Source organism: Panthera leo, chromosome D2, assembly GCF_018350215.1.
Source record: "Panthera leo isolate Ple1 chromosome D2, P.leo_Ple1_pat1.1, whole genome shotgun sequence".
Lineage (NCBI taxonomy): Eukaryota > Metazoa > Chordata > Mammalia > Carnivora > Felidae > Panthera > Panthera leo.
In genome coordinates this window covers 52,259,797-52,287,681 of record NC_056689.1, presented here as the reverse complement: position 1 = coordinate 52,287,681, position 27,885 = coordinate 52,259,797, and the positions used below count along the sequence as shown (strand labels likewise).

General features: G+C 38.7%; 1 protein-coding gene across 9 annotated transcripts in view; it reads left to right on the top strand.

The window, feature by feature from the left end:
- IDE (insulin degrading enzyme) overlaps positions 1-27,885 on the top strand; it is a 195,033-nt gene that overhangs the window by 146,159 nt on the left and 20,989 nt on the right. For 7 of the 9 annotated variants that reach the window (XM_042909112.1, XM_042909111.1, XM_042909110.1 and 4 more), the window contains 10 exons: positions 3,080-3,192; positions 4,231-4,393; positions 5,541-5,633; positions 6,061-6,152; positions 7,931-8,011; positions 10,047-10,150; positions 18,163-18,265; positions 20,804-20,926; positions 23,227-23,309; positions 27,262-27,406. In XM_042909112.1, coding sequence (XP_042765046.1) covers positions 3,080-3,192; positions 4,231-4,393; positions 5,541-5,633; positions 6,061-6,152; positions 7,931-8,011; positions 10,047-10,150; positions 18,163-18,265; positions 20,804-20,926; positions 23,227-23,309; positions 27,262-27,406 — 1,100 coding nt within the window. Of the gene's footprint in view, positions 1-423; positions 557-3,079; positions 3,193-4,230; positions 4,394-5,540; positions 5,634-6,060; positions 6,153-7,930; positions 8,012-10,046; positions 10,151-18,162; positions 18,266-20,803; positions 20,927-23,226; positions 23,310-27,261; positions 27,407-27,885 lie in introns of all 9 variants that reach the window. The other 2 variants (XM_042909114.1, XM_042909115.1) reach the window with 2 other exon arrangements.

The window sequence follows — 27,885 nt, the reverse complement described above, 5'->3', positions numbered from 1 at the left end:
AATTAAAAAAAAAAAGTATATCTTTAATTCTGTGTGCTTGCTAAAGGTAACTAGGTCTAGAGTATTAAATATCACTTGGTATTTAGAGCCTAGTCCTGGGAGTATTTTTGTCTATGTTGTATTGAGACAAAAAGCACTTGATTTCAGTAAGCACTTAATTGGACAAGTAATAATGACAACAGATGATTCAGGCGGGAAGCCTGCCTTCAGTGTTCTCTGTTTAGTGGAAGTGAGAGTGTCTAAGAGAAACAGACATTTCAGTTCCTCGATTGCACACACGTCACTCTCCTAGAGTGACTGACTTGTGCTCAGTTCAGTGGACTTGATTAGGGGCCCTGGGAGAAGTGTCCTTGCAGTGTAAAAGGTTTGAGGAGGAAACAGGATCTCTCAGAGGATTAATAGAAAATCCGCTCCTTCTTCTAGGATGAGGGGAGAGAAAGAGTAACCATGTGGAAGGATCTCTGTCACAAAGGGACAAAAAAGTTTTTCTCTGTTCTCCCATGGGACCATCCCTCTAGTTGTGGCAGCACTAATTACCTGGAAACTTGGCAAATAGGTAACTATCAAGTACAAACACTGGGATTGCCAAGTCCCCATGATGTAAAGACAAAGGGACTCTATTCCCTGTCTGGTAGCTCACTGCTTAGTGGAGAAGACAGACTGCAGTATTGTATGGCTGCTTTACCTTTATAAAGCTACATTGTGAACTTATGCTTTTAGGATAGAAATACTTCAGGGGCACACCTGGTAGGACCTTGTTGTAAAGGGCCTTGCTGTTCTCAGCACTTCAGGTTGATAAACCTTTGCTTACTGCCCACCTTGTTTCAAGTCCCATGTTCCATCTGTGGATAAAGAGATCTCTTACATCTCTTGCCCTAAATATATGCATTCCATTCCTGACTTCACATGTCAAGTAACAAGCAGCCACTGGTCTGCCTTTTATTTGGCTCTGGACATTTCGAGGTCCTGCATACATGTCAAAAATTTTGAAGCAAAAATATGTACATTTTATAAATAAAGTGCAAATGCCCGCATTCATAAGTTTAAAAGAGAATTTTGTACTATAGAAAGGCAAATCTCAAATAGTGGTTAAGTGCTCTCTAAAGAGTTCATGGAAAAGTTCAAAATGGGTCATAGAATATCAAGGGAAATTTCTTACTTGATCCAAATGCTTCTTGACAGTAACAAGTGATGAATGTTTATACTATTTATAAATAACCTATTCTTGAGGAGACAGAATCAAGGTGAGTAGTTGGTTATCTTGTTTATAAAAAGATAACCTTTTTTCACGTTTTGATTTTTTTTTTTTTAAAGATTTTATCTTTATAGCCAACGTGGGGCTCAAACTCACAACCCTGAGATCAAGAGCCTCTTATTCAATGGACTGAGCCAGTCAGGTGCCCTTTAATTTTCTGAATAATAGAAATATGTGTACAGGGGAAAAATTTTATCCCACATGGGTATAAAATGGAAATCAGGGTTTTTTTTTCCCTCCCGTCCTGTGATGACAATATCCTCTCCTTAAAGATCTCACCTTAAGTCATTTCTTGTTATACTTTCAAAAGTGGAATTTTGTTAGTATACTTACATATATATATATATATATATGCCTGTTAAAAAAATAACTGAGGGCCGCCTGGCTCACTCAGTTGGTAGAGCATGTGACTCTTTTTTTTTTTTTTAATTTTTTTTTTTTTTTTTTTTTTACGTTTCTTTATTTTTGAGACAGAGAGAGACAGAGCATGAACAGGGGAGGGGCAGAGAGAGAGGGAGACACAGAATCGGAAGCAGGCTCCAGGCTCTGAGCCATCAGCCCAGAGCCCGACGCGGGGCTCGAACTCACGGAACGCGAGATCGTGACCTGAGCTGAAGTCGGACGCTCAACCGACTGAGCCACCCAGGCGCCCCAAGAGCATGTGACTCTTGATCTCAGGGTTGTGAGCTTGAGCCCCACGTTGGGTAGAGAGATTACTTAAAGATAAAATCTTAAAAAAAAAAAAATAACGAGATTGCCTGCAGTTTTCACTTAATAGAGCTTTGAGATATTTTCATATGAGTGCATAGACTTCTCTCTCTTATTAATGATCCCATAAAATTCTAATGTATAGACATGTCATAACATTCACATGCTCAGGGATGTTTAGGTCATTTCCAGTTTTCGTTATAAACAGTGCTGCAGTGAACATATTGTACATACAGCTTTATAAGCCTTTCAGTCATGACTCTTTATAAAAGAATATAGGTAGCTGATAAAGAATAACTTAAGTAGCCATTGAATTCTACCGACAGTTAACAAGTCTTTGAGTGAATTTGGCACATTATGATACAGAATCATGTAATGTTAGACCTTGGAAGAGACTTGTGATCCTCTTACCCAGTGTTCTCATTTTACAGAACCTGAAATAGTTAACCAGTTTGTCCGAGTAGTTTGTTGACATGGTTGGTGAAGCTGGGGTCAGGATCCAAGTCCTCTAATCTCCCCACCCAGGGTTCTTTTCACCATTTTATACTCTTTCCCCACAAAATCACTTACATTTGACTGTTAACAATGGGCTTAGATTGTGTCTGTTTATGAAGTAAATGTTATAATCTTATCAGCTGATGGTTTAGTATGTGCCTTTTGGCAATTGTAGATCAAATAGTTTTCCAAATGTAACCAATTATTATCGTTTTTAATACTTGTTTAAAATTTATTGCAAGATAACATTTGTGAAGCAGCTTTTTTAAACTGTAAAGAGCTATTAGACATGTGTGAACTATTATCCATATTACTTAGCTTTAGAAGTTATATAGGCTCTGGCAAGATTTAACAGAGTGCTTTAACTTTATCAGATGAAGTTTTAAAAAAAAATGTAGGTTTTCTTCTTAATAGTCCTAAAGATTTTTCAGGAGGTCTTAGGGTTTTGTTCTGTTTCTCCCCCCAGGTTCATTGAGATGTAATTGACATATAACATTGTGTAAGTTTAAAGTATTTTGTTGTAGTGATTTTATGTATGTATATATGATCTTAAGGTTTTAAATACTACCTGTCAAGTTATGATTAGTTGAAGTTCTATTTTCATTGTCTGTTTTCTTATAGAATCTTTAGATGACCTGACTAATCTGGTGGTAAAGTTATTTTCTGAAGTAGAGAACAAAAATGTCCCATTGCCAGAATTTCCTGAACACCCTTTCCAAGAAGAACATCTTAAAGTAAGTGAATGTATTTCTGATATATATATATGAATGTATCAGAATGTATTTGTGATATATATATAGAATATATATATTCTGATATATATATATATAGAGAGAGAGAATATATATATTCTGATATGTATATATATATATATATATATATATATATATATATATATAAATGAATGTATTTCTGATATATATATATATATATATATACACACACACACATATATACATACCTACATATATATATATATGTATATATATACATACATATATATATATATGTAGGTATGTATATATATATATATATATGTATATATATATAGTTTTACTTTATGGACATAATATATGCCTAGTTTACCAAACAGTAGATGAATAATTTTGAAAGTTTTATTTATATAGTTTATTTAACATCTGTTTGGATAATCAAATCAATTTCACATTTACAGGGATATGAATCACCAAAAAGATACCAATATATATCTGATCTTTGCATGCTAAAAGTAATTTTGGTAGTTATAGCTTTGACAAACTGTAGAAACTGTTATCCACGGTCAGAAGGCAAGCATATTGAGCTGCATGGTGTAGGGGACTGGACGTGGGCTGCACACCAACTGTAATGAAATTCCACTTAGAAGGAACCTAGGCCAGGGGTGCCTGGGTGGCTCAGTCGTTAAGCATCCGACTCTTGGTTTTGGCTCAGGTCATGATCTCATGGTTTGTGAGTTCGAGCCCTACATCAAGCTCTTCACTGACAGCGCGGAGCCTATGTGGGAGTCTCTCTCTTCCCCTCTGTCTCTCCTCCTCTCTCTCTCTCTCTCTCTCAAAATAAATAAATAAATTTTAAAAATTAAAATTTATATTAAAAAAAGAAGAAGAAGGGGCCCAGGCCATTTATTTCTTTGTGGACAATACAGTTTACTCTGGCAATTGATTCTCCTTTGGATTTGGGATTCTTCCATGAAAATCTGTATTCTTCATAGTTTGTAAATATTTTATTCAGTGGGAGTTGTGTATAGCTAATCTTTTGTGGTCTTTTTTTTCTAGCAACTTTACAAAATAGTACCCATTAAGGATATTAGGAATCTTTATGTGACATTTCCCATACCTGACCTTCAGAAATACTACAAGTCAAATCCTGGCCATTATCTTGGTCATCTCATTGGGCATGAAGGTCCTGGAAGTCTGTTATCAGAACTTAAATCAAAGGGTAAGTCTTTGGCCACTGGTGTACTGCTCCACATCTTTTTACTATGGCTCTCATTTTCTCTTAAATATTTTTGTGTGAAAGAACGTTTTTGGATGAGACTATTTTGGGTTTATGGGAGAGTGAGATGGTGGTTGTTAGTGTGCTTTTGTTTTTTTGCTTTTGTTTTTATTTTTTAACTTATTTTTAGTTTTGAGAGAGCGCACGTGTGTGCATGCACGCAAGTGGAGGTGGGGCAGAGAGAGAAGGAGAGCGGGAATCTTTTTTTTTTTTTTTATAATTTTTAAATGTTTATTTATTTTTGAGAGAGACAGAGACAGAATGCAAGTGGGTTGGGGCAGAGAGAGAGGGAGGCACAGAATCTGAAGCAGGCTCCAGGCTCCGAGCTGTCAGCACAGAGCCTGACGCGGGGCTCGAACTCACGAGCTGTGAGATCATGACCTGAGCCGAAGTCGGACGCTCAACCGACTGAGCCACCCAGCCGCCCCTAGGAGAGGGGGAATCTTAAGCAGATTCCGTGCCAGCGCAGAGTCCAATGCTGGGCTCAATCTCAGCACCGTGAGATCATCACCTGAGCCGAAATCAGGAGTCAGATGCTTAACCGACAGAGCCACCCAGGCACTCCTGGGGTTTGTCCCCCCACCGCTGAATTTGTTTTACCCTTCAGTATTGAGCAGTGAAAGTTAGATATTTGAAAAGATATTGTGGTACATGTTTTAAAGAACAGAGAGGTTAAAAAGTAAAAGCTCAGTTTGGATATTCTTTACCATCTATGTGAAGTGACAGTACACATTATTTACTTGCCTGCTCTTATCCATCACACCAGAGGGTGTACTGAAATTTAGTCATTAGATGATTTCCAAGACCCCTCTCAACTCAGGCTCTGATTTTACATAACACTTAAGCACAATAGTCTACTCTTGCCTGGAGAACTGATTTGAAGAGTCCTGAGGAAAGCTCCCAACCCAAAAAATCCCTTGAGTCTTTACAGTGCCTGAAACGGGTTTTCTAAAGTAAGTTTTTCTGATCTTTTCTGTAAGTGGTCCATTCTGATATCTTGCAGACATATAGTATGGACTAAAAATAACATTCTTTGCCTTAAAAGAACCCACACATACAATCCTGTTTTGATTTCCTTTGAATGTTACAGGCTGGGTAAATACTCTTGTTGGTGGGCAAAAGGAAGGAGCCCGAGGTTTTATGTTTTTTATCATTAATGTGGACTTGACTGAGGAAGGATTATGTAAGTATTGACCTTTTTGATTTTGAATGAAAATTGACTTATTATATATATATTTTTTAACTTCTATATGCTGTGGATCTGTTTTATGTTGTAAAGCCATGAAACCTTTAATTCGTGCAATTCATCCTTTGTATTTTTCATGTGCAACTTGGCCTTCATTTCATGGATGATTTTTCCTCCTTAACAACTGATCATTATGTTGCACTTGTGAAATGTGTACTTGGCTTTTCATTGGCTCATTAACTTCCCCAAAGTCCCTTCTGTCATATACCCTGGAGTCTGAAGGGCCATGTGTCTGGCACCCTAAAATCAGTCTCAGGGAAGTGAGGATTCCATTTCTACTTACCTGACTGTACCTTAGGAATGAGCTCAGTACTTTGAAGCATTCAAGGACTGAATGATTTTTAAGTGTGCCCCTTTTTTTCAGTACATGTTGAAGATATAATTTTGCACATGTTTCAATACATTCAGAAGTTACGTGCAGAAGGACCTCAAGAATGGGTTTTCCAAGAGTGCAAGGTAATTTTGTTTCACCAAAATTTTTCTTAAGGAAAAACTTCAGAAAACATAGATATGTGAATTAAGTTTAAAGCCTAGTGAAACTTGTAAAGTTTTTTGGGGTTTTGTTGTTATTTAAACTCTAAAAAATCTGGCAGTGCATAGTAGCTTTAGTTAACGCTTATACTACTCTGATTGGCTACCTGGGGCACAATTAAGGGCTAAGGCATCACATAACCTTTCTTTGCAGGAGAAAAGAAACTGCTTTTCTATCCCTCAGAAGAAAGCCAGCCGTTTCTTGAGCTTGTATCTGTCAGGGCTTACATTACTGTTTGCCTGAAGCTTCATGAGCCTCTGTTGTTTTCAGATCTGGTGACAAAAATCTCTAGCATACTTTCAAACAAATAGTGAATTGTGGGTGCCTGGATGGTTGGCTCAGTGATTTAAGCGTCCAACTTTCAATTTCAGCTCAGGTCATGATCCCAGGGTTACCAGATCAAGCCCCACATTGGGCTCCCTGCTGAGCATGGAGTCAGCTTGGGATTCTCTTCCTCTCCCCTCCCCCTTCCCCTTCCCCCTTCCTCTTCCCCCTTCCTCTTCCCCCTTCCTGTCTCTCTCTCCCTCCCTCTCCCTCTCTCTACCTTCCATCCCCCTTCTCTCTTTCTCAAAATATATAAACTTAAAAAGGAAATAGTGAATTGTTTTATATATGATTATGTTCTTTTTTTTTTTTGTTTATTTTTGAGAGCGCATAAGCAGGGGAGGGGCAGAGAGAGGGGGACACATGATACGAAGTGGGCCACCCAGGTGACCCTGTGTAATTGTGTTCTTAAAAGTGATTTTATTGTTGTATGTATGGAAAGGCCTCGCTGTCTTTTATTTATTTTTAAAAATATGTACTTTATATTTAAGACCTATTGAGATTCTGAAATGTATTTTAGGATAAGAGAAATCCTTTTTACTTAGATAAAAGTTTAAAGGAATACTTGCTGCTTGGACAGTAACTTCTAACCTGGATGCATTTCTCTGAATGGATCAACAAAATCATCATCTGTGCAACTGTTGATCTTGCAAGGTTCTTCCACAGTTTTCCTAATTCTCTAATAGTTTAACAATTTAGGTTAAAGAAATCATAGTCTGTATTAGTTATTTTTAAATTACTTTTTTATTTTTTATTTATTTAAAAAAAATTTTTTTAAGTTTATTTTGAAAGAAAGAAAGCGCATGTGCAAGCGGGAGGAGGGGCAGAGAGAGAGGAGAGAGAATTCCAAGCAGGCTCCAAGTGCTGTCAGCCTAAAGCCTGATGTGGGGCTTGAACCCACAAACCATGAGGTCATAACCTGAGATGAAATCACGAGCCGGACACTTAACCAACTGAGCCACCCAGGTGCCCCCCCTCCTTTTTTTAATGTTGGTTTATTTTTGAGAGAGAGAGTGCATGTGTGCACACCAGTGGGGGAGGGCAGAGCGGGAGGTAGAACAGGATCCTAAGCAGTCTTTGTGCTGACAGCAGTGAGCCCAATGCAGAGCTTGAACCCACAAACTGTGGGAGCATGACCTGAGCTGCGGTTGGACGCTCAACTGTTGAGCCACCCAGACACCTCTATATTGCTTATTTTCATTCATATTCTATACATTTCTAAATCAAGCATAGCCAATTTTTCAGAAACTATGATAAAGTTAAATATGGAGTAGAAAGTCTATAGTGCAAACTAAACACTAAAGAATTTTTTTTTTTTAAGAAAGTATTTCTAAATAATGGGTGACTTATGTGTAATTGGGTTAATTTTTCTTTTTAGGACTTGAATGCTGTTGCATTCCGGTTTAAAGATAAAGAGAGGCCACGGGGCTATACCTCTAAGATTGCAGGAATATTGCATGTAAGTTTGTTATTTTACATATACATTGGTATGTAGAGTATTTTTGTGATCCTGCATATATTATCTTCAGTACTACGTGAATGATAAAAATTGAAGCTGCAGGATAAAACTTTAGACTTTGTAGCAACCAGGCAAACTTTGATGTCAAAACATGCTTAAAATCATGATTTTCATCATCCTAAAAATTATCTATAGTATTTTTCATTGCATAGGCATTCTGCTTATTGGATTTAAATATTTTTCAGTTCTACAGTGTGTCAGTTGCTAATTATGTGAAAGTTGTATAGATCATCTGCTTTTCTCCATTTCCATTGCTACCACCTAGTCTGAGCTACCGTCATGTCTTGGCCTTGACTGTATCATGGTCTCTTACCTAGGATCCCTATCTCTGTTTTCCCGCTTGTCCCCTGCTATAGTTTATTTTTCCAGTCCCAATAATCTTTTGAAAACCAAAATCAGATTGCTTCACCTCTCTGTGTCAAGTCCTTCAGTAGTTTCCCATCAGAATTGGAATAAAATCTAAAATGTCACCTTGGCCTACAAGGTGATTTGGCCCCAGCCTGTCTCTCCGACCATATTCTGTATCACTCCCCAACCCACCTTTCCCCATTCACAATCCTCTCTGGCTGTACTGGCTGCCTGCCTTCCTGCCTAATCTTCAAGCATTCAGTTTATTATTCCCTTTTGGGGTCTTGTGTATTTGCCATTTTCTCTACCTGGAACACTCTTGTCTCTTGTCTTTGCAGGGCTGGGTTCTTATCATTTGGGTAGGTGTCTCTTCCTCACAGAGACCTTCCCTGACCTCCCAGTCATGGCTCTGCCCCTTTCTTATTCATAGTCCCTATCACTATAATGATAGTATTCGTTTATTGTCTTTCTCCCTCCCAATCAGAATATAAGCTCCTTGTCTAAAATAGGTGAAGGAGATTAAGAGTGCACTTATCTTGATGAGCACTGAGAAATATACAGAATTGTTGAATCATTACATTGTCCACCTGAAACTAATAGAACACTGTATGTTAACCATACTGGAATTAAAAAACAAAACTTTAGGGGCGCCTGGGTGGCTCGGTCGGTTAAGCGTCTGACTTTGGCTCAGGTCATGATCTCGCGGTCCGTGAGTTCGAGCCCCGTGTCGGGCTCTGTGCTGACTGCTCAGAGCCTGGAGCCTGTTTCAGATTCTGTGTCTCCCTCTCTCTCTGCCCCTCCCCTGTTCATGCTCTGTCTCTCTCTGTCTCAAAAATAAATAAACGTTAAAAAAAAAAATTAAAACAAAACAAAACTTTAAAACTCTGATCACTCCCTCTCCTGACTTACATGTTAATTGTTGTTTTGTATTTTAGTTCAAACTTGAGTCTTAATCCCCAGATGAATTATTATTGTTATTATTGAACTTATTATTGTATGCAAAAAAAAAAAAAAAAAGAATATAAACTCCTTAGGGAACAGGGACATCATCTGTCTTACCTGGCACAGAGTAGATGTTTGTTAAATACTTGTTGAATGAATGAAACAGGCTGTCTCAGTATATTGGAAGTTGCTCTTACTAAAAAAAGCATCTTCTACATTATTTTTCTTCACAAGCCGAAAGTATAAGCCATTTCCCCCCCACAAAAACTTTCTAAATGTTTTTCTGATTTCATTCATAGAAATTTGAGAGGAAATTCTGTTTATAGAAATGTACTTTATATTAAGAATCTTATAGATGTCAGCATTTCACTGTCAAATTTTCTTCATTAACAAGTATTCAATTTTTAGCCAGAAATACTACATTTCTCCCTGGAAAAAAAATGTGATTTTGCTCTCTATAATGTAAATCTATTTGGGGATTAACTACAAAATTATCCTACAACAGGAAACTGCTTCAGGTGTGGTAAGAGAAAAATGTTTCTAGTGGAGTAAAATTTAATTAGAGGAGGATGTGAGGGGTATAAAATAGTGGATTTAATGTGTTAGAGATTTGTTTGCTTTAATAAATTAGACTCTATAGTTGCCTTGCACATTTAACTTACCTGTTTGTTTTCCTTTTCATAAGTATTATCCCCTAGAAGAAGTGCTTACAGCTGAATATTTACTGGAAGAATTTAGACCTGACTTAATAGAGATGGTTCTTGATAAGCTCAGACCAGAAAATGTCCGGTGAGTCACTGTACATATTTTACTGTTGCATACTAAGTTGTCAATAATCCTTAGAACCTGAAAATTTGGAATTGTGAATAAAATGATTTTAAACTTTTTATGAAGCATGATTAGAGTAGAAAGAATAGTACAATGAAGGGGCGCTTGAGTGGCTCAGTCAGTTGGGCATCCGACTTCGGCTCAGGTCATAATCTAATGGTTCATGATTTCAAGTCTTGCTTTGAGCTCTGTGCTGACAGCTCAGAGCCTGGAGCCTGCTTTGGATTCTGTGTTTCCCTCCCTCCCTCTCTCCCTCTTCCTCCCCTGCTCACACACTATCTCTCTCTCTGTCTCTCAAAAATGAGTAAATGTTAAAAAAAAAAAAAAAAAAGAATAGTACATTGAAGCAATACTAAACTTGAGCGAGTCACTACGAGTCACTACATGACCAACGAGACAGAATGCAAGTCAGGGAGAGGCAGAGAGAGAAGGAGACACAGAATCTGAAGCAGGCTCCAGGCTCCAAGCTGCCAGCACAGAACCTGACACAGGGCTCAAAGCCACGAACCGCGAGATCATGACCTGAGCCAAAGTCAGATGTTCAACCAACTGAGCCGCCCAGGCGCCCCAACATGAAGACCTTTAAAAAAAAAAAATGTAGTCATAATGTCGTTATCATGAATGAAATATAATAATAGATCATCTTAACCTGGTTTCATCCTAACTCAGATGCCCAAAGTATCAGCTTACATGTCTGGCTTCATAAACAAATGAGTACACCTTCCTTTTTTTTTTTTTTTTTTTAATTTTTAATGTTTGTTTATTTTTGAGAGAGAGAGAGACAGAGAGAGACAGAGCATGAATGGGGGAGGGGCAGAGAGAGAGGGAGACACAGAATCCGAAGCAGGCTCAAGGGTCCAGGCTGTCAGCACAGAGTCCAACACAGGGCTCGAACTCACAAACCATGAGATCATGACCTGAGCTGAAGTCAGCCGCTGAACCAACTGAGCCACCCAGGCTAGGACACCCTCTTTTTTAAGTGGAGGGAAGCATTACAATCTCAGAATCCTCTCACTGACCAGTGATTAACCAGGAGATAAAAAATTGGAGGAGCTTTTACAGTAACAAAGATACTCTTTCTAGAGGAGGTTCAGCCCTAAAGAGCTTATGAACTATCCCATGATATTTCTGCCTCAAAATTGAATTTCACCCGTGTTTTCCAAAGTCAAATAATACAAAGAATATACTTAACTGACACATATTTTGCATTTTTAATTTTTCCCTGGTGTCAAGCACATATTTCTAAAATTCTGAAGATCTGGAGATTGAGTATGTTTTTTGCAACAGTCATTTTATTAATAAAATCAACAATCTGGTAGAACTTTTTGAAGAAGAAAAATCCTTCTGACAGAACTATTCCATCAGTCTTTTCTAGTTACCATTGTTTGCACTTTTCTGATATGTGCTAACAGCAAATGATGAGAAAATTAAAAATATTACTGCTAGTTACACAGTTTGATAAATGTGATAAAATGATATAGAACTAACAGTACACACACATTCTATCAATATCAACTTCCTTATTTGGATACTGTACTATAATTAAGATATAACCACTGAAGGATCTGGGTGAAGAGTACGTGGGATCTCCCTATACTATTTTTGCATTTTTCTATGGATTTGTAATTATTTCAAAATAAAAAATATTTACAATAACAACAAAAATATAAAATAATTAGGAATGAGTTTAAAGATAAGCAACACATCCATATATAAAACTACAAAACAGTGCCAAAAGAAATTAAAGACCTTGTTTGTAGATTAGGAGACTTGCTATTAAATTTTTTCCTGTCTGGGGCACCTGGGTGGCTCAGTTGGTTACGCTTCCGACTTTGGCTCAGGTTACGATCTCGAGGTTCACGAGTGTGAGCCCTGAGTCATGCTGTGTTCTGATAGCTTGGAACCTGGATCCTGCTTCAGATTCTGTGTCACCCTTGCTGTCTGCCTCTCTCTCTCTCTCTCTCTCAGAGATAAACATTTAAAAAAATAAAATAACATAGACTGCATGTAATCACAATTAAAGTCCTAATAGCCTTTTTTTTCTTTTAGAAATTGGTAAGCTGATTTCAAAATACATATGGGTATACAAAGGACCTAGATTAGCTATAATACTCTTGAACATAAAAACAAAAGTTGGAGGACTTGAACTACCAGATTTGAAGACTAACTAAAGCTACATTAGTTAAGACATTGTGCATTGGCCTAAGGATCCAAGAGAAATCATTAGAATAAAACAGAGTCCAGAAATAGAACCACACATATATGTTCAGTGGACATCTTTTTTATTATGGTAAAAAACACATAACATAAAATTTATAGTCTTAACCATTTTTAAGTGTCCAATTCAGTAGTATATTCATATTGTGGTAAAAGAGATTTCCAGAACTTTTTTACCTTGTAAAACTGAAACTGTACCCATTAAACAACTCCTCTTTTCTCCCTCCTACCATCCCCTGGTAACCCCCGTTCCACTTTCTGTTTCAATGAATTTGACTGCTAACATACCTAGAATAAGTGGAATCATACAACATATCTTTATTTCACTTAGCAAAATGACTAAGGTTCATCTATGTGGTAGTGTGAGATGGGATTTCCACTTTGCCATATTAAACCTACAAATAAAGCTATAGTCTTTGCCACATGCCTTGCTTAAGTCATAAATAAGCCTTTGGGAGGAGTTGTTCTTTCTGAATGTATGCAGGTCCTAGTGATAACTGTCTTCTTGTCTAAATGTTTGGTAGACTGACAGCTGACTAGAATCTAAACCACTGGCCTAGGCTTCTTTTAGGCTCCACTCCTTTCCCTTTCTGAAAGTCAGAGCATTTATCCATCTCCATCTTTTCTGCCTTTTCTCCTGTCCTCCAGTATTTCTAAAGGGTGTTGGGCATTGATCCTACTGGGATTTATTAGTTGCCTAAGCATCAGAGAGTATGATCTGCATTGGAGATGTGAATTCACTTGAGCCACTTTGGCTGATTCACTCACTAACCCTGGTCTGGGTTTCAGCCAGGGGATTGGTCCACCTTTACAGTTTAAAGACCCATAAATTCTAAATCAGTATTCAAATTCTAATTCAGTAGTCTTGTCATCTGCTATCCTGAGACCAGTGTATCACATTTTGCTTTAGGTCATTTTGCTTTATGAGTTCTTCCCAGGTAAAAACTGTGTTTTTCTTGGAGTGCCTGGGTGGCTCAGTCGGGTAAGCATCCAACTTCAGCTCAGGTCATAGTCTCGGGGTTCATGAGTTCCAGCCCTGTGTCAGGCTCCGTGCTAACAGCTCAGCCTGAAGCCTGCTTCGTACTCTGTGTCTCTTTGCCCCTCTCCCGGTAGCACACACGCGTGGACTCTCTCGCTCTCTCTCGCTCTCGCTCTCTCGCTCTCTCGCTCTCTCGCTCTCTCTCTGTCTAAAAAATAAATAAACATTTTTTTAAAAAACCTGTTTTTCTCGGATTCAGGCTGTCAGGGCTCAATAAAGGTTGAATTCTCTAAGCATTTAGCCTAAACTTTCTTTGATTCCTTCTTTCTTAAGAAACCCTTTTAAAAAGTGTCTTTTAGCATTTTTCATGAACCTCAATTTCTTCAGCACTTTGGCCTTCCTGTCGCTATTCTTTTGGTTTTTTTTTTTTTAACTTTTATTTTTATTTGTTTTTGAGAAAGATAAATATTTTTGAGAAAGATACCAAGAGCAGATGGGGGAGGGGCAGTGAGAGGAGACAGAATCCCAAACAGAGCCGGACAGAATCTGTCAGCACAGAGCTTGATGCCGGGCTTGAACTCACGAACTGTTGAAATCATAACCTGAGCTGAAATCAAGGGTCAGACACTTAACTAACTGAGCCACCAGGCGCCCCCCCCCCCCACCTTTTTTTTAAGTTTTATTTTTATTTACTTCCTGACACTATTCTTTAAGTTTGACTTTGAGTTTCATCAATGGATTTTTTTTGGTACTGTCTTTCTTCTTTGGGGTGTATTTTTTGAAAATATGATTTGATATCACGATATTGTACAATTCTGGTGGAAGGATAGAGTTCATCTATTTAGAATCCTTATTTAAAAGGTAATGGAACTGAAGCCCAGAGACTTGCCTAATTTAGATCTTAACTGTGATTTTGGCAAGATCTCAAAGAAAGTGAGTCAGAGTATCAGCCAGATTCCAAGTTTCTGATGGCCAGATCTGTGCCCTCTCTACTAATTCTGTTTGAAGTCATCACAACTGCCTGTGAAGCTTCTCCTCGTTCTTGGATGTCATTCCACTTCTCTCTCAGGGATTATTTGCAAAAGTATCATGAGAATTCATACCCTGGGAACCATATTGCCTTTTAATGTCTATGGTCAGGATACTTACTGTTTCTGAATGGGCACTGTCCAGCTTCAATAGCTATTCATTTCCTCTCAACATTTCTAAATGGCTGACTTGAAGTCAGTGGTGAGCATTCATTCTAGGCCACTCTTTCCTTCTCACTGTTGTAAGTTTCAGTGTGAAAAGAAAAGTTCATTTCTCTCCTATTTCTAAGGACCATGTCAATACCATATCAGCAACCAGCTCTCGGTGGATAGAGTTAAAGAATAGCATTGCTCCCACCACCACAGACACACACTTAAAAAACTCAAGACTAGGGGCACCTGGGTGGCTCAGTCGGTTGAGCAGCCGACTTCGGCTCAGGTCACGATCTCGCGGTCCGTGAGTTCGAGCCCCGCGTCGGGCTCTGTGCTGACAGCTCGGAGCCTGGAGCCTGTTTCGGATTCTGTGTCTCCCTCTCTCTGACCCTCCCCCGTTCATGCTCTGTCTCTCTCTGTCTCAAAAATAAATAAATGTTAAAAAAAAATTAAAAAAAAAAAAAAACAACTCAAGACTATTTTTTAGTATAATTAGATTTCCAGCAGATAGTCTAAGGATGCTATAGTATCTGTGCTAGTTTTTCTGAATTGTCTGCAGTTAAATATATTGCAGCTGTCCGTGGCATTCTTAGATTATTGTAACTTCTCTCTTTTTCCCATAACTCAAGTGTTCTTGTGCTTCCACACTGCATTTCTAAGTAGATGTGATGTGTATGTACTCTGTCTCTGCTATCATTCCCCTTGCCTACCTCTTATAATTTATTTTTAGATACATAGCCTTTCACTGTATATTTCAGTTTTAAATTCCTCAGTGGTACACCAATTCTTGTTTTGCAAAGGTATCTCTATCAGGCCAGTATTTGAAGTTTGCCTTGTTTGGGGAACTGTGTTTATCTATTTCATATTTGCTTCCTTGTAACACTTCAAATGTTACCCATACGCTTTACCTGGGTATGCAGCTGTCTCAGTCCCTTAGGATTGCAGCTGACCAATCTCCCTTCTTCTCCCCCCTTTTAACTTGCCTGTTGCTAAGCAGTGTCCAGCCTCTGCTGCTCTCTATGTCACATAGTCATCCTCCAAAGCATATGGCAGCTTTACCTGAACCTTTTCACTTTCTCTCTCAGAACAGAGTTTACAGTTTTCTTGTTTCAGGGGGCATGTCCACTACCAAATGAATGCTTCAGTGTTCACAAGTTATAATCAGTTACTTCATTATTCTGATGCATGGGCTGTCATTCAGGGAAACCAAAGCCATCTATGTAACAAGCTTTTCCAAAATCAAGCATCTCATGGAAGAGAAGATGGTAACACCACCTCGCTACCAGGTTATTTAACTTCCTAACACAATTTTCAGAAGTCTCCTTTAGAATCAGTCCATTCATTCTCTAGGAAGTGAGCAAGAGTGGAAGCATTTTCTAGGACTGAGTCTTAGCAGACCCTGTCATGTGTTGAATGAATGTCCTTAAGAAACATTACATACCCTTCATGTGGCCCTGTGAGTTGTTGTTGTTGTTGTTGTTGTTGTTCTTCTTCTTCTTCTTCCTCCTCCTCCTCGTCGTCGTCGTCGTCGTCCTCCTCCTCCTCCTCCTCCTCCTCTTCTTCTTCTTCTTTTAATGGTTTCTGCCTGCATTTTTTTCCTTTTTTTAAATTTATTTTTAAATTTACATCCAAATTAGGTAGCGTATAGTGCTATAATGATTTCAGGAGTAGATTCCAGTGATTCATCCCCTATGTATGACACCCCAACAATTGTCCTCCTTAATGCCCCTTACCCATTTAGACCATCCCCCCACCTATAACCCCTCCAGCAACCCTGTTTGTTCTCTGTATTTAAGAGCCTCTTATGTTTTGTCCCCCTCCCTGTTTTTATATTATTTTTGCTTCCCTTCCCTTAGGTTCATCTGTTTTGTATCTTAAATTCCTCATATGAGTGAAGTCATATGGTATTTGTCTTTCTCTTACAGGCTAATTTTGCTTAGATACCTTCTAGTTTTTAATTTCTTCTAATTTCACTCAGATACCTTCCAGTTCCATCCACGTAGTTGCTAATTGTGGCCTTGTGAGTTCTATATACACTCTACATATATCCTGCAAGAGGAATTCTCAAACTGCCAAACATGGATCATTTCTTCTGGACATGATAACAGAACTCTTTCATCCATTAAACCCTATGATTTCTCACTTGTTTCTGTGGAATATATTCTTATTTAGCATGTTTTCTAGAACTGGCAGTGGTCAATGGCAGCTTGAATACCTTCAGCTGGTAGATTAGTCAGTCATACTAACAGGTTAGTCGGATTGGTTATGATATCTACCCTAAAGCAGGTGTTAAAGACCAAGTCTAGCTAGCCAGGTAGAGTATTTCATCTAGAATAAATAAGAAGTTGACAGTAATTCAGACAGTCAGGCATTGAAGTTGGGAAGGTGTAATGAGGGACAGGAACACAAAGATTTGGAAGATGGTTGGGTATTCGGTAGAGAGGAGTTTTCATTGCAAGTACTGGGCTTTCAGCTGTGAGGCAGACATTCAGAGGCTGGAACCAGACCTCTGAGAGGATGGGTGAGAACAAGTAGGAGCATACCTAGACCTTGTTATTGAAATTGGGTCGTAAAGGAGAAGTGGGACCAGTAACAGGACTGACTTAGCTCTACCTTTTTTCCCTGAACTTTTTTTTTTTCCCTTCTGACTTCTGGGCTGTTTCTATTTTCCCATCAATGAAAGCTTTTAACAAATCAGAAGATAGAGAGGTGTTTCTTGGTCTCGTTTCCTTCACCTCTAGCAATAGGAAGGGCAATGTATATGTATTAAATGCATATGATGGTAGTATGTGGTAGGGAAAAAACATAGAGCACAAACTTAGCAAATAATAATATGAGCGTGTTTTTGGTTTTTTGGATATCTGGATGAGCCAACAAGGGTTTTTTTTGGGTTTTTTTTTTTGTTTGTGGGTTTTTGGGTTTGGTTTGGTGGGGTTTTTTTTCCGTTTTTTTTGTTGGTTTTTTTTGTTGTTTTTTGCCATTTTTGCCATTTTTGTTAACACTGGGCCTCAGCTGTTCCTGGGAAGGAATACTTTGTTTTGCTTTTTTTAAGACTATTTTCCAACTGAGTTTGTTCAGTATTTTTCCCTAGCTACTCTTCTTTTAAAATTTTAGTTGGTAGCATACCCACAAGACTCCTGCACACAGTTTTTCACATTAAAAATGATGGGCTCTAACCAAAGGATAACAGAGACTATGGCCAGAAACCTCTATACTTCATTCCTTGTTTTGACTAAACAGTATAGGACTTACTGGGTCTTAGAGGCCCACCATATTCTTGGATATTGTTTACATTTTCATGGCACTTGGGTGGTTCAGTCAGTTGAATGTCTGACTCTTGATTTTGGCTCAGGTCATGATCCCAGGGTTGTGGGATCAAGCCCTGTGTCAGGTTCCACAATGAGCTTGAAGCCTGCTTAAGATTCTCTCCCTGTGCCCCTCTCTCCCACTTAGGTGCTCTTGCTCTCTCTCTCTCTCTCTCTCTCTCTCTAAGATAAAAATTAAAAAAACATTTTCAGGAGTCAGGCTCTAGAAATGCTTATATACAACATGAGTTTATAAGGTTTTTTTATTTGTTTTTTTCCATTTATCTTTAGGGTTGCGATAGTTTCCAAGTCTTTTGAAGGAAAAACTGATCGCACGGAAGAGTGGTATGGAACCCAGTACAAGCAAGAAGCTGTACCAGACGAAGTCATTAAGGTAGGGTTCAGTCATCTGTGAATAAACTTGGCATTGTGAGGGGCACCCAAGAATATGAGCTCCCTAGATCAACTCATGGGCCAGTGTGGAGAGTGACGGCCCACAGCTGTCTGTGCTGCCCTGAGCAGTGTGGACAAGGAGACGGAGAGCTAGAGCTTAGGTTTTTGTGTGAAGAAATGGCACTATGGCCACCTTCTCATGTGTCTGTTAGACCATCAGGGCTGAAAGCAGACCCTCAGCCTCATGCAGTCAAAGATCATTGAAGTCCAAAGTACACAGAGAAGCAAAGGCACCAAAACAGGCAAGAAGAGATGGAAGTAGCACGAAAGACAGATACAAGGGCTCCAGAGGGTTCACTGTCGTGCTGGGTGTACAGCTGGGAATAGTCTCTGGGATTCGCACAGTCTTCACTTTAGGAGGTGCCATATTGTGTGCCTCATATTATGTCATTGCTCTTTTTGTCAATGTAAGGGAATTAGAATTTGTTTAGAATTTTCAAAACAGCTGTGTTTAGGTAGTTTGTTACCCCATTCATAAGTAGTGAAGCTTTTGTTTATGAGTCTTAACCTACTTGTCTAGTACTTTTTAGTTTTCATTGTTACTGTAGCTTTGATATTGTCCTTTATTTGTGGGAAAACACCAGAAAGCCTTGCTCTGACTAGGTTCTAGTTAAACTTGAATAATGGACATTTCTTAAATGTACTTGTATAATGACAATACAGAAAAAAAGGATAGTTTAAGAAAACCATTGCTCTGACTTATTCACAATACAGAAGGAAATCACTGGAGCCCCTTAGTATATGAAAATATCCATCTAGCTAAACTGAGGAATGCTGATCTCCCATGAATTAATTGTAAAGCAAAAGAGAACCCCTATTCAGCAAGCTCTGTTCATAACAAACCTGCCCCAAATGGGAATTTTTTAAAATAAATTTATCTGGGAGACATCTGGCTGGCTCAGTTGGTAGAGCATGCAACTCTTGATCCCAGAGTTGTGAGTTCAAGCCCCACCTTGGGTGTAGAGCTTACTCAATTAAAAACAGAAGGAAAAACAACAACAACAAAACCCAAAACAACCCAAATTTATCTGGGAGTTTAGCAGTGAAATTATTTACTATGTGTTTCCCAGCCCCTACTCTTCAGCCATTCGGGAAACTTGCTACTCATAATACGGCCAACATTCCCACCATTCCAGTGCCAAAAAACATAAATGTAGAAACCAAAATAGAATAGAATTGCAGAAGCTGCAAGGCTGTGCTGGATCATCTGAAGACCAAATTACTGAACCCAGCATCACTGGCAGTGGTGGCCATTTTTTTTTTTTTTTTTTTTTTTTTTTAACATAATGAGAAGTCTTATAAATTAGAGTCCAGCAATCATTGACCTGTGATCTGTCCCACTTAGCTTTTGGAACTAGCCCATGGAGCACAACCAACATGTTGTATCAACCCTGTCCTACAATCCAGACTTAAGTATCCACTTTGTCCTTAACTTTGTGTGTGAATTACTGGTTCACTTAGAAGTTCACATGATCCTTGGGAGAGTGGTGGAGCAGACCTTAGGAAGCAGTACTAAAGTGAAAGAAACCCTTTTTTTTTAATTTAATATTTGCTCATTAGATTTATTGATTCATTTATTTTTTATTATATGAAATTTATTGTCAAATTAGTTTCCATATAACACCCAGTGCTCATTCCAAAAGATGCCCTCTTTAATACCCATCACCTCCTCTCCCCTCCCTCCCACCCCCCATCAACCCTCAGTTCTCAGTTTTTAAGAGTCTCTTATGCTTTGGCTCTCTCTCCCACTCTAACCTCTTTTTTTTTTCTCCCCCCCCCCCCCCCCCCCCGCCTCCCCCATGGCTTTCTGTTAAGTTTCTCAGGATCCACATAAGAGTGAAAACATATGGTATCTGTCTTTCTCTGTATGGCTTATTTCACTTAGCATAACACTCTCCAGTTCCATCCACGTTGCTACAAAGGGCCATATTTCATTCTTTCTCATTTGCACGTAGTACTCCATTGTGTATATAAACCACAATTTTTTATCCATTCATCAGTTGATGGACATTTAGGCTCTGAAAGAAACCCTTTAATCTAGTTTTCAAGCCATACATGCAAGTAACTTAGTGCAGCTGAAAGTTTAATTCTTTTATAAATGACCTATTACCTATCAATTGCAAGAATATATCCTTTTCCAGATTATTCTCCATTCTTTAGGGAGCTAGAGCAAACGTGATCTTCATATGGACCAGGTAGTCTCTGATTCTGAAGTCTCAGATTGCCCCTTAATCTCAGCTAGTCATTTTGGAAATATGTAAAGAGGAAAGATAGGTAAGTGTAAAATCTTGACTAGTAAAAGAGAGACCAACTCAAGTTTCATGAAAAGCCATCAGTGGATTTGGAAGTGGAAAAGGAAAGCTGTGTGACGTATCCCCTTAATATTTGCCTAGACATTAAGCAAAGGGACTATTTTACACTCTTCAGTGCAACTCTAATTGCTTTTGTGTGTGTGTGTGTTTTTTCATTATTCATCCAGAAATGGCAAAATGCTGACCTGAATGGAAAATTTAAACTTCCAACGAAGAATGAATTTATTCCTACGAATTTTGAGATTTTATCATTAGAAAAAGAAGCAACACCATACCCTTCTCTTATTAAGGTAACATGTTAGAACTGGTGATTTTTTTTTTTTTTAATGCTTATTTATTTTGAGAGAAGGGGTCGTAGAAAGAGAGTGTAGGAGAGGGGCAGAGAGAGGTAGAGAGAGAGAATTCCAAGCATGCTCTGCACTGTCACTGCAGAGCCCAATCCAGTGCTTAAACTCATGAACCGTGAGATCATGATCTGAGCCGAAACCAAGAATTGGATGCTTAATCGACTAAGCCACCCAAACACCCTTAGAATCAGTGATTTTTAAATTTAGGAGATGCACCTATTACACGGAAGGGATAGAGAGATGATTTCTTGCATTTGGTACTAGGTTGTTTTGGGGGGCTCACATCCTAAGAGCTCACAGAAAGTTGTAGAGAATAACTGTTAAGAAATATTAAAAGGCTAGAAATGTTAAAGCAAACAAACTACTAAAGAATTTAGAATCTAGGGGTATTGTTTTCTTTGCAGAAAAAAAAAGATAAATCTAGGCTACAACCACAAATCTACTGAAAGTTATCAGCCTCCTTTCCATAGTCACTGAAGACCCAGTAGGAAGTGGAAGTTAGAGAACTGCATTGTGAAAGTTAGAGATAAAGAAAATCTCTAAATCCTGGAGGAGAGCATATCCAAGGGTAGCTGTTGGATTTCCTGCCCTTGAAAATAATTCTCATTTTGGTAAAATGGCTCTAGGAAATTGATGAGAACAAGGAATATAGGAAGTTAATAAGCCAGTGAAAAGGGTAATTGAGAAATGGGGCGCTTTTTTTCCCCCTTTTTCAGAATGTTCTTTTTGTGTCATTATTTCACACCTTGAGCAAGTTGTGTAGAAAAATGGATCAAATTATTAATACACATCCTCTTTCCTAAATTCTCTTTCTAAACTCACCACCGTAGACACACATCTTTCTTCTTATTTTCTTCAAAGGACCTAACATTTAGATGAACTCAATGAGACAAGAGTGTTTAGAAACTTGAAATTTAATTTATCTCATGCAACTAGATTATTAACTAGACAACCATTTTTCTTTAAAAATGACGTTTGAATGAGTTATAGGTTGGGTTATTCAAAGAGAAAGCTTTTTTACCTCTCCTATTATTTGTTGTTTTATTTTTTCTTAAAAAATTTTTTTTAACATTTATTTTTTGAGAGACAGAAACAGAGTGTGAGTGGGGGAGGGGCAGAGAGAGACAGAGACACAGAATCTGAAGCAGGCTCCAGGCTCTGAGCCCGATGTGGAGCTTGAACTCACGAACTATGAGATCATGACCTGAGCCAAAGTTGGACACTTAACCGGCTGAGCCACCCAGGCGCTTTGTTTTAAATAGGTCTTCTCAGAGTAAACTACGGAGAACCTTTACATCTCTCATCAGAGTTTCAGGAGTTTTTAATACCGTATGAGTGAAGTAGAGAGTTAAGGTAGTGGGTTATTTGTTCATTCTTGACTGTGTTAGTTATCCACTACTGCATCATAACAAATTCCTCCAAATTTTAGCAACTTAATGTTTATTTTTATCTGCGTGCAATTTCTGAGGATCAGAAATCTGGAAGTGGCTTAGTTGGGTGGTTCTGGCTCAGGGTCTCTCATTAGGTTATAGTCCAGCTGTTGAGTGAGGCTTCAGTCATCTGATGGCTCAATTAGGGCTGAAGGATTTTCTTCTAAATTCAGTTGTGTGGTTGTTGGAAGGCCTTAGTTCTTCACATGGGCCTCTCCATAGAGTTGTTTGACTTGGAAGCTGGCTTCCTCCAAAGTGAGTGATTCAAGAGAGAAAGTGGGTGATCAAGATGGAAACTACAATGTCTTTTAGGATCTAATCTCAGAGCTACCCTGCCATCACTTCTGTCATAGTCTGTTGGTCACGTAGACCAATCCTGGTTCATTGTGGGAGAGAGGACTATACAAGATGTAAATGCCAGCAGGCAAGGATTGCTGTAGCTCACCTTGGAGGCTGGCTGCTATACCCCCCTAAGGACCCCTGCGTCTGCCTCCCAATGTTCAAAAATACAGGGACAGGACAGTTGGAATTGGCTTCTCCAGCCTATCCCTTCCTCTACTGTGTCCCCATCCCCCCAGCCCCCGCACCCGGGGAGACAGAAGGGTGATTTCTCTCTGCTACCAGGATCAGCAGTTTTCTCTTTTCACCTTCCCACCTGGTGACCCTCTGAGTTTGTTTCAAGGCCATAAGACAGCAGCCTCTGCAGAACAGCCTCAGCAGTGCCTCTGTCCTACTCCTCTTGAAGTATGATTTGATTGAGCTTTTTGCAGAATGTGCCTGTATTTCCCTAACCAAATTGTTTCTCCATCACAGGATACAGCTATGAGCAAACTCTGGTTCAAACAAGATGATAAGTTTTTCTTGCCAAAGGCTTGTCTCAACTTTGAATTTTTCAGGTATGTAAAATGAATCTAGCTACAGAGTTTCTTATAAAAATCAACAGTCGCATTCCTAAAAGTTTTCTTCATGTCAACGGACCCATGTATAGAAGTAAAAGAAACTAGAGTTCTGTGGCTGGGGCCAGGGAAGGCTGCTGCTGGTAAGGGATATCGTGAAAGCCAAGGTTGTCAATTCTTCCTTTGCATTGATGAACACACCCTTTAACTGACATGATTTATGCTAGCCACTAGGAGGGCCTTCCTAACTTTCAGGACTTTGGACCCTGGGGAGGCTGTAGACTCACCCAGAAATTTCGTTGAGAAATTTCACATTTGGGTGTGTTCTGTTGTAGTTTTGGTTTTGTATTCCTGAAATTTCCCCAGAGGAAGAGGTAGTAGTTCCTAAATGACTTGGAGTCTTTTCCAGCCCTTTAAACGTCAGAAGCCCTTAGATACTGCTTTCTCTATTCCTGGCTTTGTTACTTAAAAACAATTTAATTAAAAAGGAATGTTTTTTACTAAACATTAAAAAAATGTTTAGTAACATTTATGAATACTACTGTTGGAATGATTTCTCAGTATAAATCTGGAGTTCATCTCTGTCTCCTTTTATTTATTTGTAAAGTGTATCACCCAGTTCAAATTTTACTTTGTGAGTTTACACTTCATAATTTTTTATTTAAAATTCAGTGGTGTGTGTTTATGAAATAAACCTATCATCATGTCCATTTCTTCACTGGATTATTTGTTTTTTGGGTGTTGAGTTTGTTAAGTTCTTTATAGATTTTAGATACTAACCCTTTATCTGATACGTCGTTTACCAATATCTTCTCCCATTCCATCGGTTGCCTTTTAGTTTTGCTGATTGTTTCCTTTGCCGTGCAGAGGCTTTTTATTTTGATGAAGTCCCAATAGTTCATTTTTGAAACCTATCATCATGTAATAATGTTCACTAAATTTTATTTGGAAGACTTGACATGAAATTAAAACACAATGCGTTTTAAATGTTTTGGAAAAGGGGGCGAGAATCTCTGAATAGAAAGTTGGTATTTTGCCAGCATGAACTGCTGAGATTGCAGGGATGTAAACATTGAAGAAGCTGGAGATTTGTAGACTTGTCTGGAGCTGCACTGAGATTGTTAATTTTTTATACTGAACATGAACTGTCCAGCTATGGCTTATTGTTGGTAAAGCTCGTTTATTTTTTGATATTCATAGTGATGTTTGTAACATCCCAAGCAGCTTGTCGCCACTGTGCCATTTGACTTCTGTGATTATGAATTTCTTTACGGTACATTTTGAGAAACTATTTGATATTTTTGCATTCTCTAACTGGCCCATACTGTTGTTAGAATTAAAAATGTCTGCTTCCCAAAAGACCCTCTCTCTGTGTTCTGGTCTTCCTAGAGGTCACACTGCTAGGTTTCTTGACATTTTCTATGTGTGTGTACTTTTTAATCTTTTCAGAAATTGGATTATGTTATGCGTACTTAGTTACAGTTTTAAAAACTCTGATCCATATTTAAGCATATAGCACCTCAATACAATATAATATTTATTAAAAAATTTTTTTAATGTTTGTTTATTTTTGATGGAGTGTGAGAGGGGGAGGGACAGATAGAGAGGGAGACACAAAATTCGAAGCAGGCTCCAGGCTCTGAGCTGTCAGCACAGAGCTTGATACAGGGCTCGAACCCACAAACCGTAAGATCATGACCTGAGCTGAAGTCGGACGCTTAACTGACTGAGCCACCCAGGTGCCCCCAAAACAATATTTTTTAAATGAACAAATGAACCAGAATTTAAGCGTTGCAGCTGAATTATGGTCTCTTTTACACCTCACCAGCACAGCTGCTGCGCGCGTAGCATTTTAGGATATGTCTTGGAATTACATTCAGAGCTTGAGCCATATGGCTTTGAGCTCCCAGATTTGGCTTTTTCTGGTTTTTCACTTCTACCTAAGATTGCCATATAGGTGCCTGTGGGCCTAAGCCCTTTCTAGAGTCCCTTTTATTTGATAATTTTGCTTTTCAGAGTTGTGCTGTGCGTTTCTGAGCTGCTGTTTGCCTAAAGAAGGAAGTGTGTCATCATATAGAATACAGTACTTAAAAAAGTTCAGTGACAGGACATCCATTTAGATTTCCCAGATGGAGAAAGTTTATATAGTTACAGAGTTTTCTCTTTGATTTTTAAGATAATTTTTTCTAGTGTTTATTTATCTTTGAGAGAGAGAGACAGAGAGACAGAGTGTGAGTGGAGGAGGGGCAGAGAGAGGGAGATACGGAATCCAAAGCAGGCTCCAGGCTCCAAACTGTCAGCATAGAGCCAGATGCAGGGCTCAAACCCATGAACTATGAGATTATGTCCTGAGCCAAGTCAGACACTTAACTGACTGAGCCACCCAGGCACCCATCTCTTTGGTTTTTAATTTTCTAAGCGGCTAAGCCTCTTTCTCCTATTTTTGCTTTATTATCAGCTTTGATAAAATTATTGGCTTTGCTAGCAGTACATTGGTTATATTTACTGTGCTACAGATAGAGTGAAACTAATTTGCCGCCAAACAAGCCAAGCAGGCACCTGGCCTCAGGTCCTTTGCACTGGCTGTTTTCTCAACTTGCCCACCCAGATGTCCCCAGAGCTCGCTCCTTTGCTTTCTTCAGGTCTAGGCCCACATGTCCCCTTATGAGAGAGGCATTGATTAACTATCGTATGTAAATTAGCAATCTTCCTATCCTACCATCATCACCCTTCATTCCTATTCCTCTTACTCTGCTTAATTTTTCTTCACAGCACTATCCCCACTTGACATATTAAAATTTATTCTCTCCTCCAATTAGACTGTTAAACTCTGTGAGGTCAGAGACTTTGCCTGATTTGTTTCTTCTTTATTCTCAGTACCTAGAGAAGAGCCTAGCACTGGGCTCTTCTGATCTATACGTGCTTATATGTATTATAATAGTAAGTGTGTGATACATATTTGTTGAGTGAATGACTCTTGCTTGCTTGTCATAAAGGTGAGCAGTGTCCTATAATCAAATGAGTAGATCACTTGACTTGGATTTGAATCCTAATTCTGCCACTACCAGCCCAGGTGACAAATAAGGAAAACTGTTTCTTATTTGGGAAATGATTTAAGTTAGGTGGATCTCTGTGGCCCTGTTTAGCTCTTGCACTCTCTTATTGTTTCCTCTTTCTGGTTGTTCTTCTTCACCTAAGTTGGGTTTTTTTTGTTTTTTTGTTTTTTTTTTTTAATTTTAATATTTTTTCCTAGCTCGGGCTGCAGTTATATAGTGGGAATTATCAATTATTTTACTGACAGTGCTCTAGCTTTATTGGTTTTGGTAGAAACTCAGATAAGCTAACATTTCACAGGTGTCCATAAACTTTCTCTTTAAAGTTCAGAAACTTCACAGCATACAAACTTCTCAGTCTCATACTCCTGTCCACCAAGGGTATGGCTTTCTTGGAGGAGGACATGAAAATGCCAGATGAGCTCTGTCCGGCCATGCCTTCCTTCTTTTTATTTTTATTTATTCATTTTAAGTAACCTCTTGGCCCAGCGTGAGGCTTGACCTCACAACCCCATGTTCATGAGTCGCATGTTCCACCAGCTGAGCCAGCCAGGGGCCCCACCATGCCTCCTTCTATGAGCCTCAACACAGGCATGCCTCGTGGCCTGTTCCCACTCCTTACCTGCCCTGCATTTCTGACTCATCAGTCTGGCCACACCATCTGGGGTCAACAGTTGCTTCTCCCTCCTCACCACCACCAGCACACTTGGCATATTTCAGGCTTCTTTTTCAGACATCTTGTTTTTTCCCCCCTCCTGAGAAGAACAGACTCAAGAATTCAAACCATATCTTCAGGAAATTATATTAACCGATAATTCAGTTTCTTGATCCATCTTGGAAGGCCACATCACATTGGGAAGTAATAAATCAGCTATTTTACTGTCAACATTTTCTTCCAGCCCATTTGCTTATGTGGACCCCTTGCACTGTAACATGGCCTATTTGTACCTTGAGCTCCTCAAAGACTCCCTCAACGAGTATGCATATGCAGCAGAGCTAGCAGGCTTGAGCTATGACCTCCAAAATACCATCTATGGGATGTATGTAAGTACCCACGTCTTAGAGCCTTCCACTCATCAACATTTTTTTATATTGATTTGATGGAAGCATTTTTGATTGAGGGTATGAGTTTAATTTCTTTTTAAAAATATTTATGGCTAATCATATTTTCTCATTTAATTTTTAAGTTCACTCTTATTCTAAGTATTCAGCATTACATTCACATTATGCAAATTCTCCTTGATTTCTGTTCTGTTTTTTTGTTGTTTTTTTTTTTTAACATCTTTCATCAGATTGTCACATTTTTCTCCTCAAACAAAATTGGACCCTGACTTAGATTTAGATCTCATCCATTCTCTATGTGAAATCTTGGTCTTTGACAACAGAATGAAGTCTTCCTGCCATTGTTAAAACATAAGGTTGGCCTATTCTGTTTCCCTAGAAATTCAGATCATGAGGCTGCATATCCATACTCTTCGGTCATGTTTCTTCATTACCATGCCACTGCTTGAGGTATCAAAGCA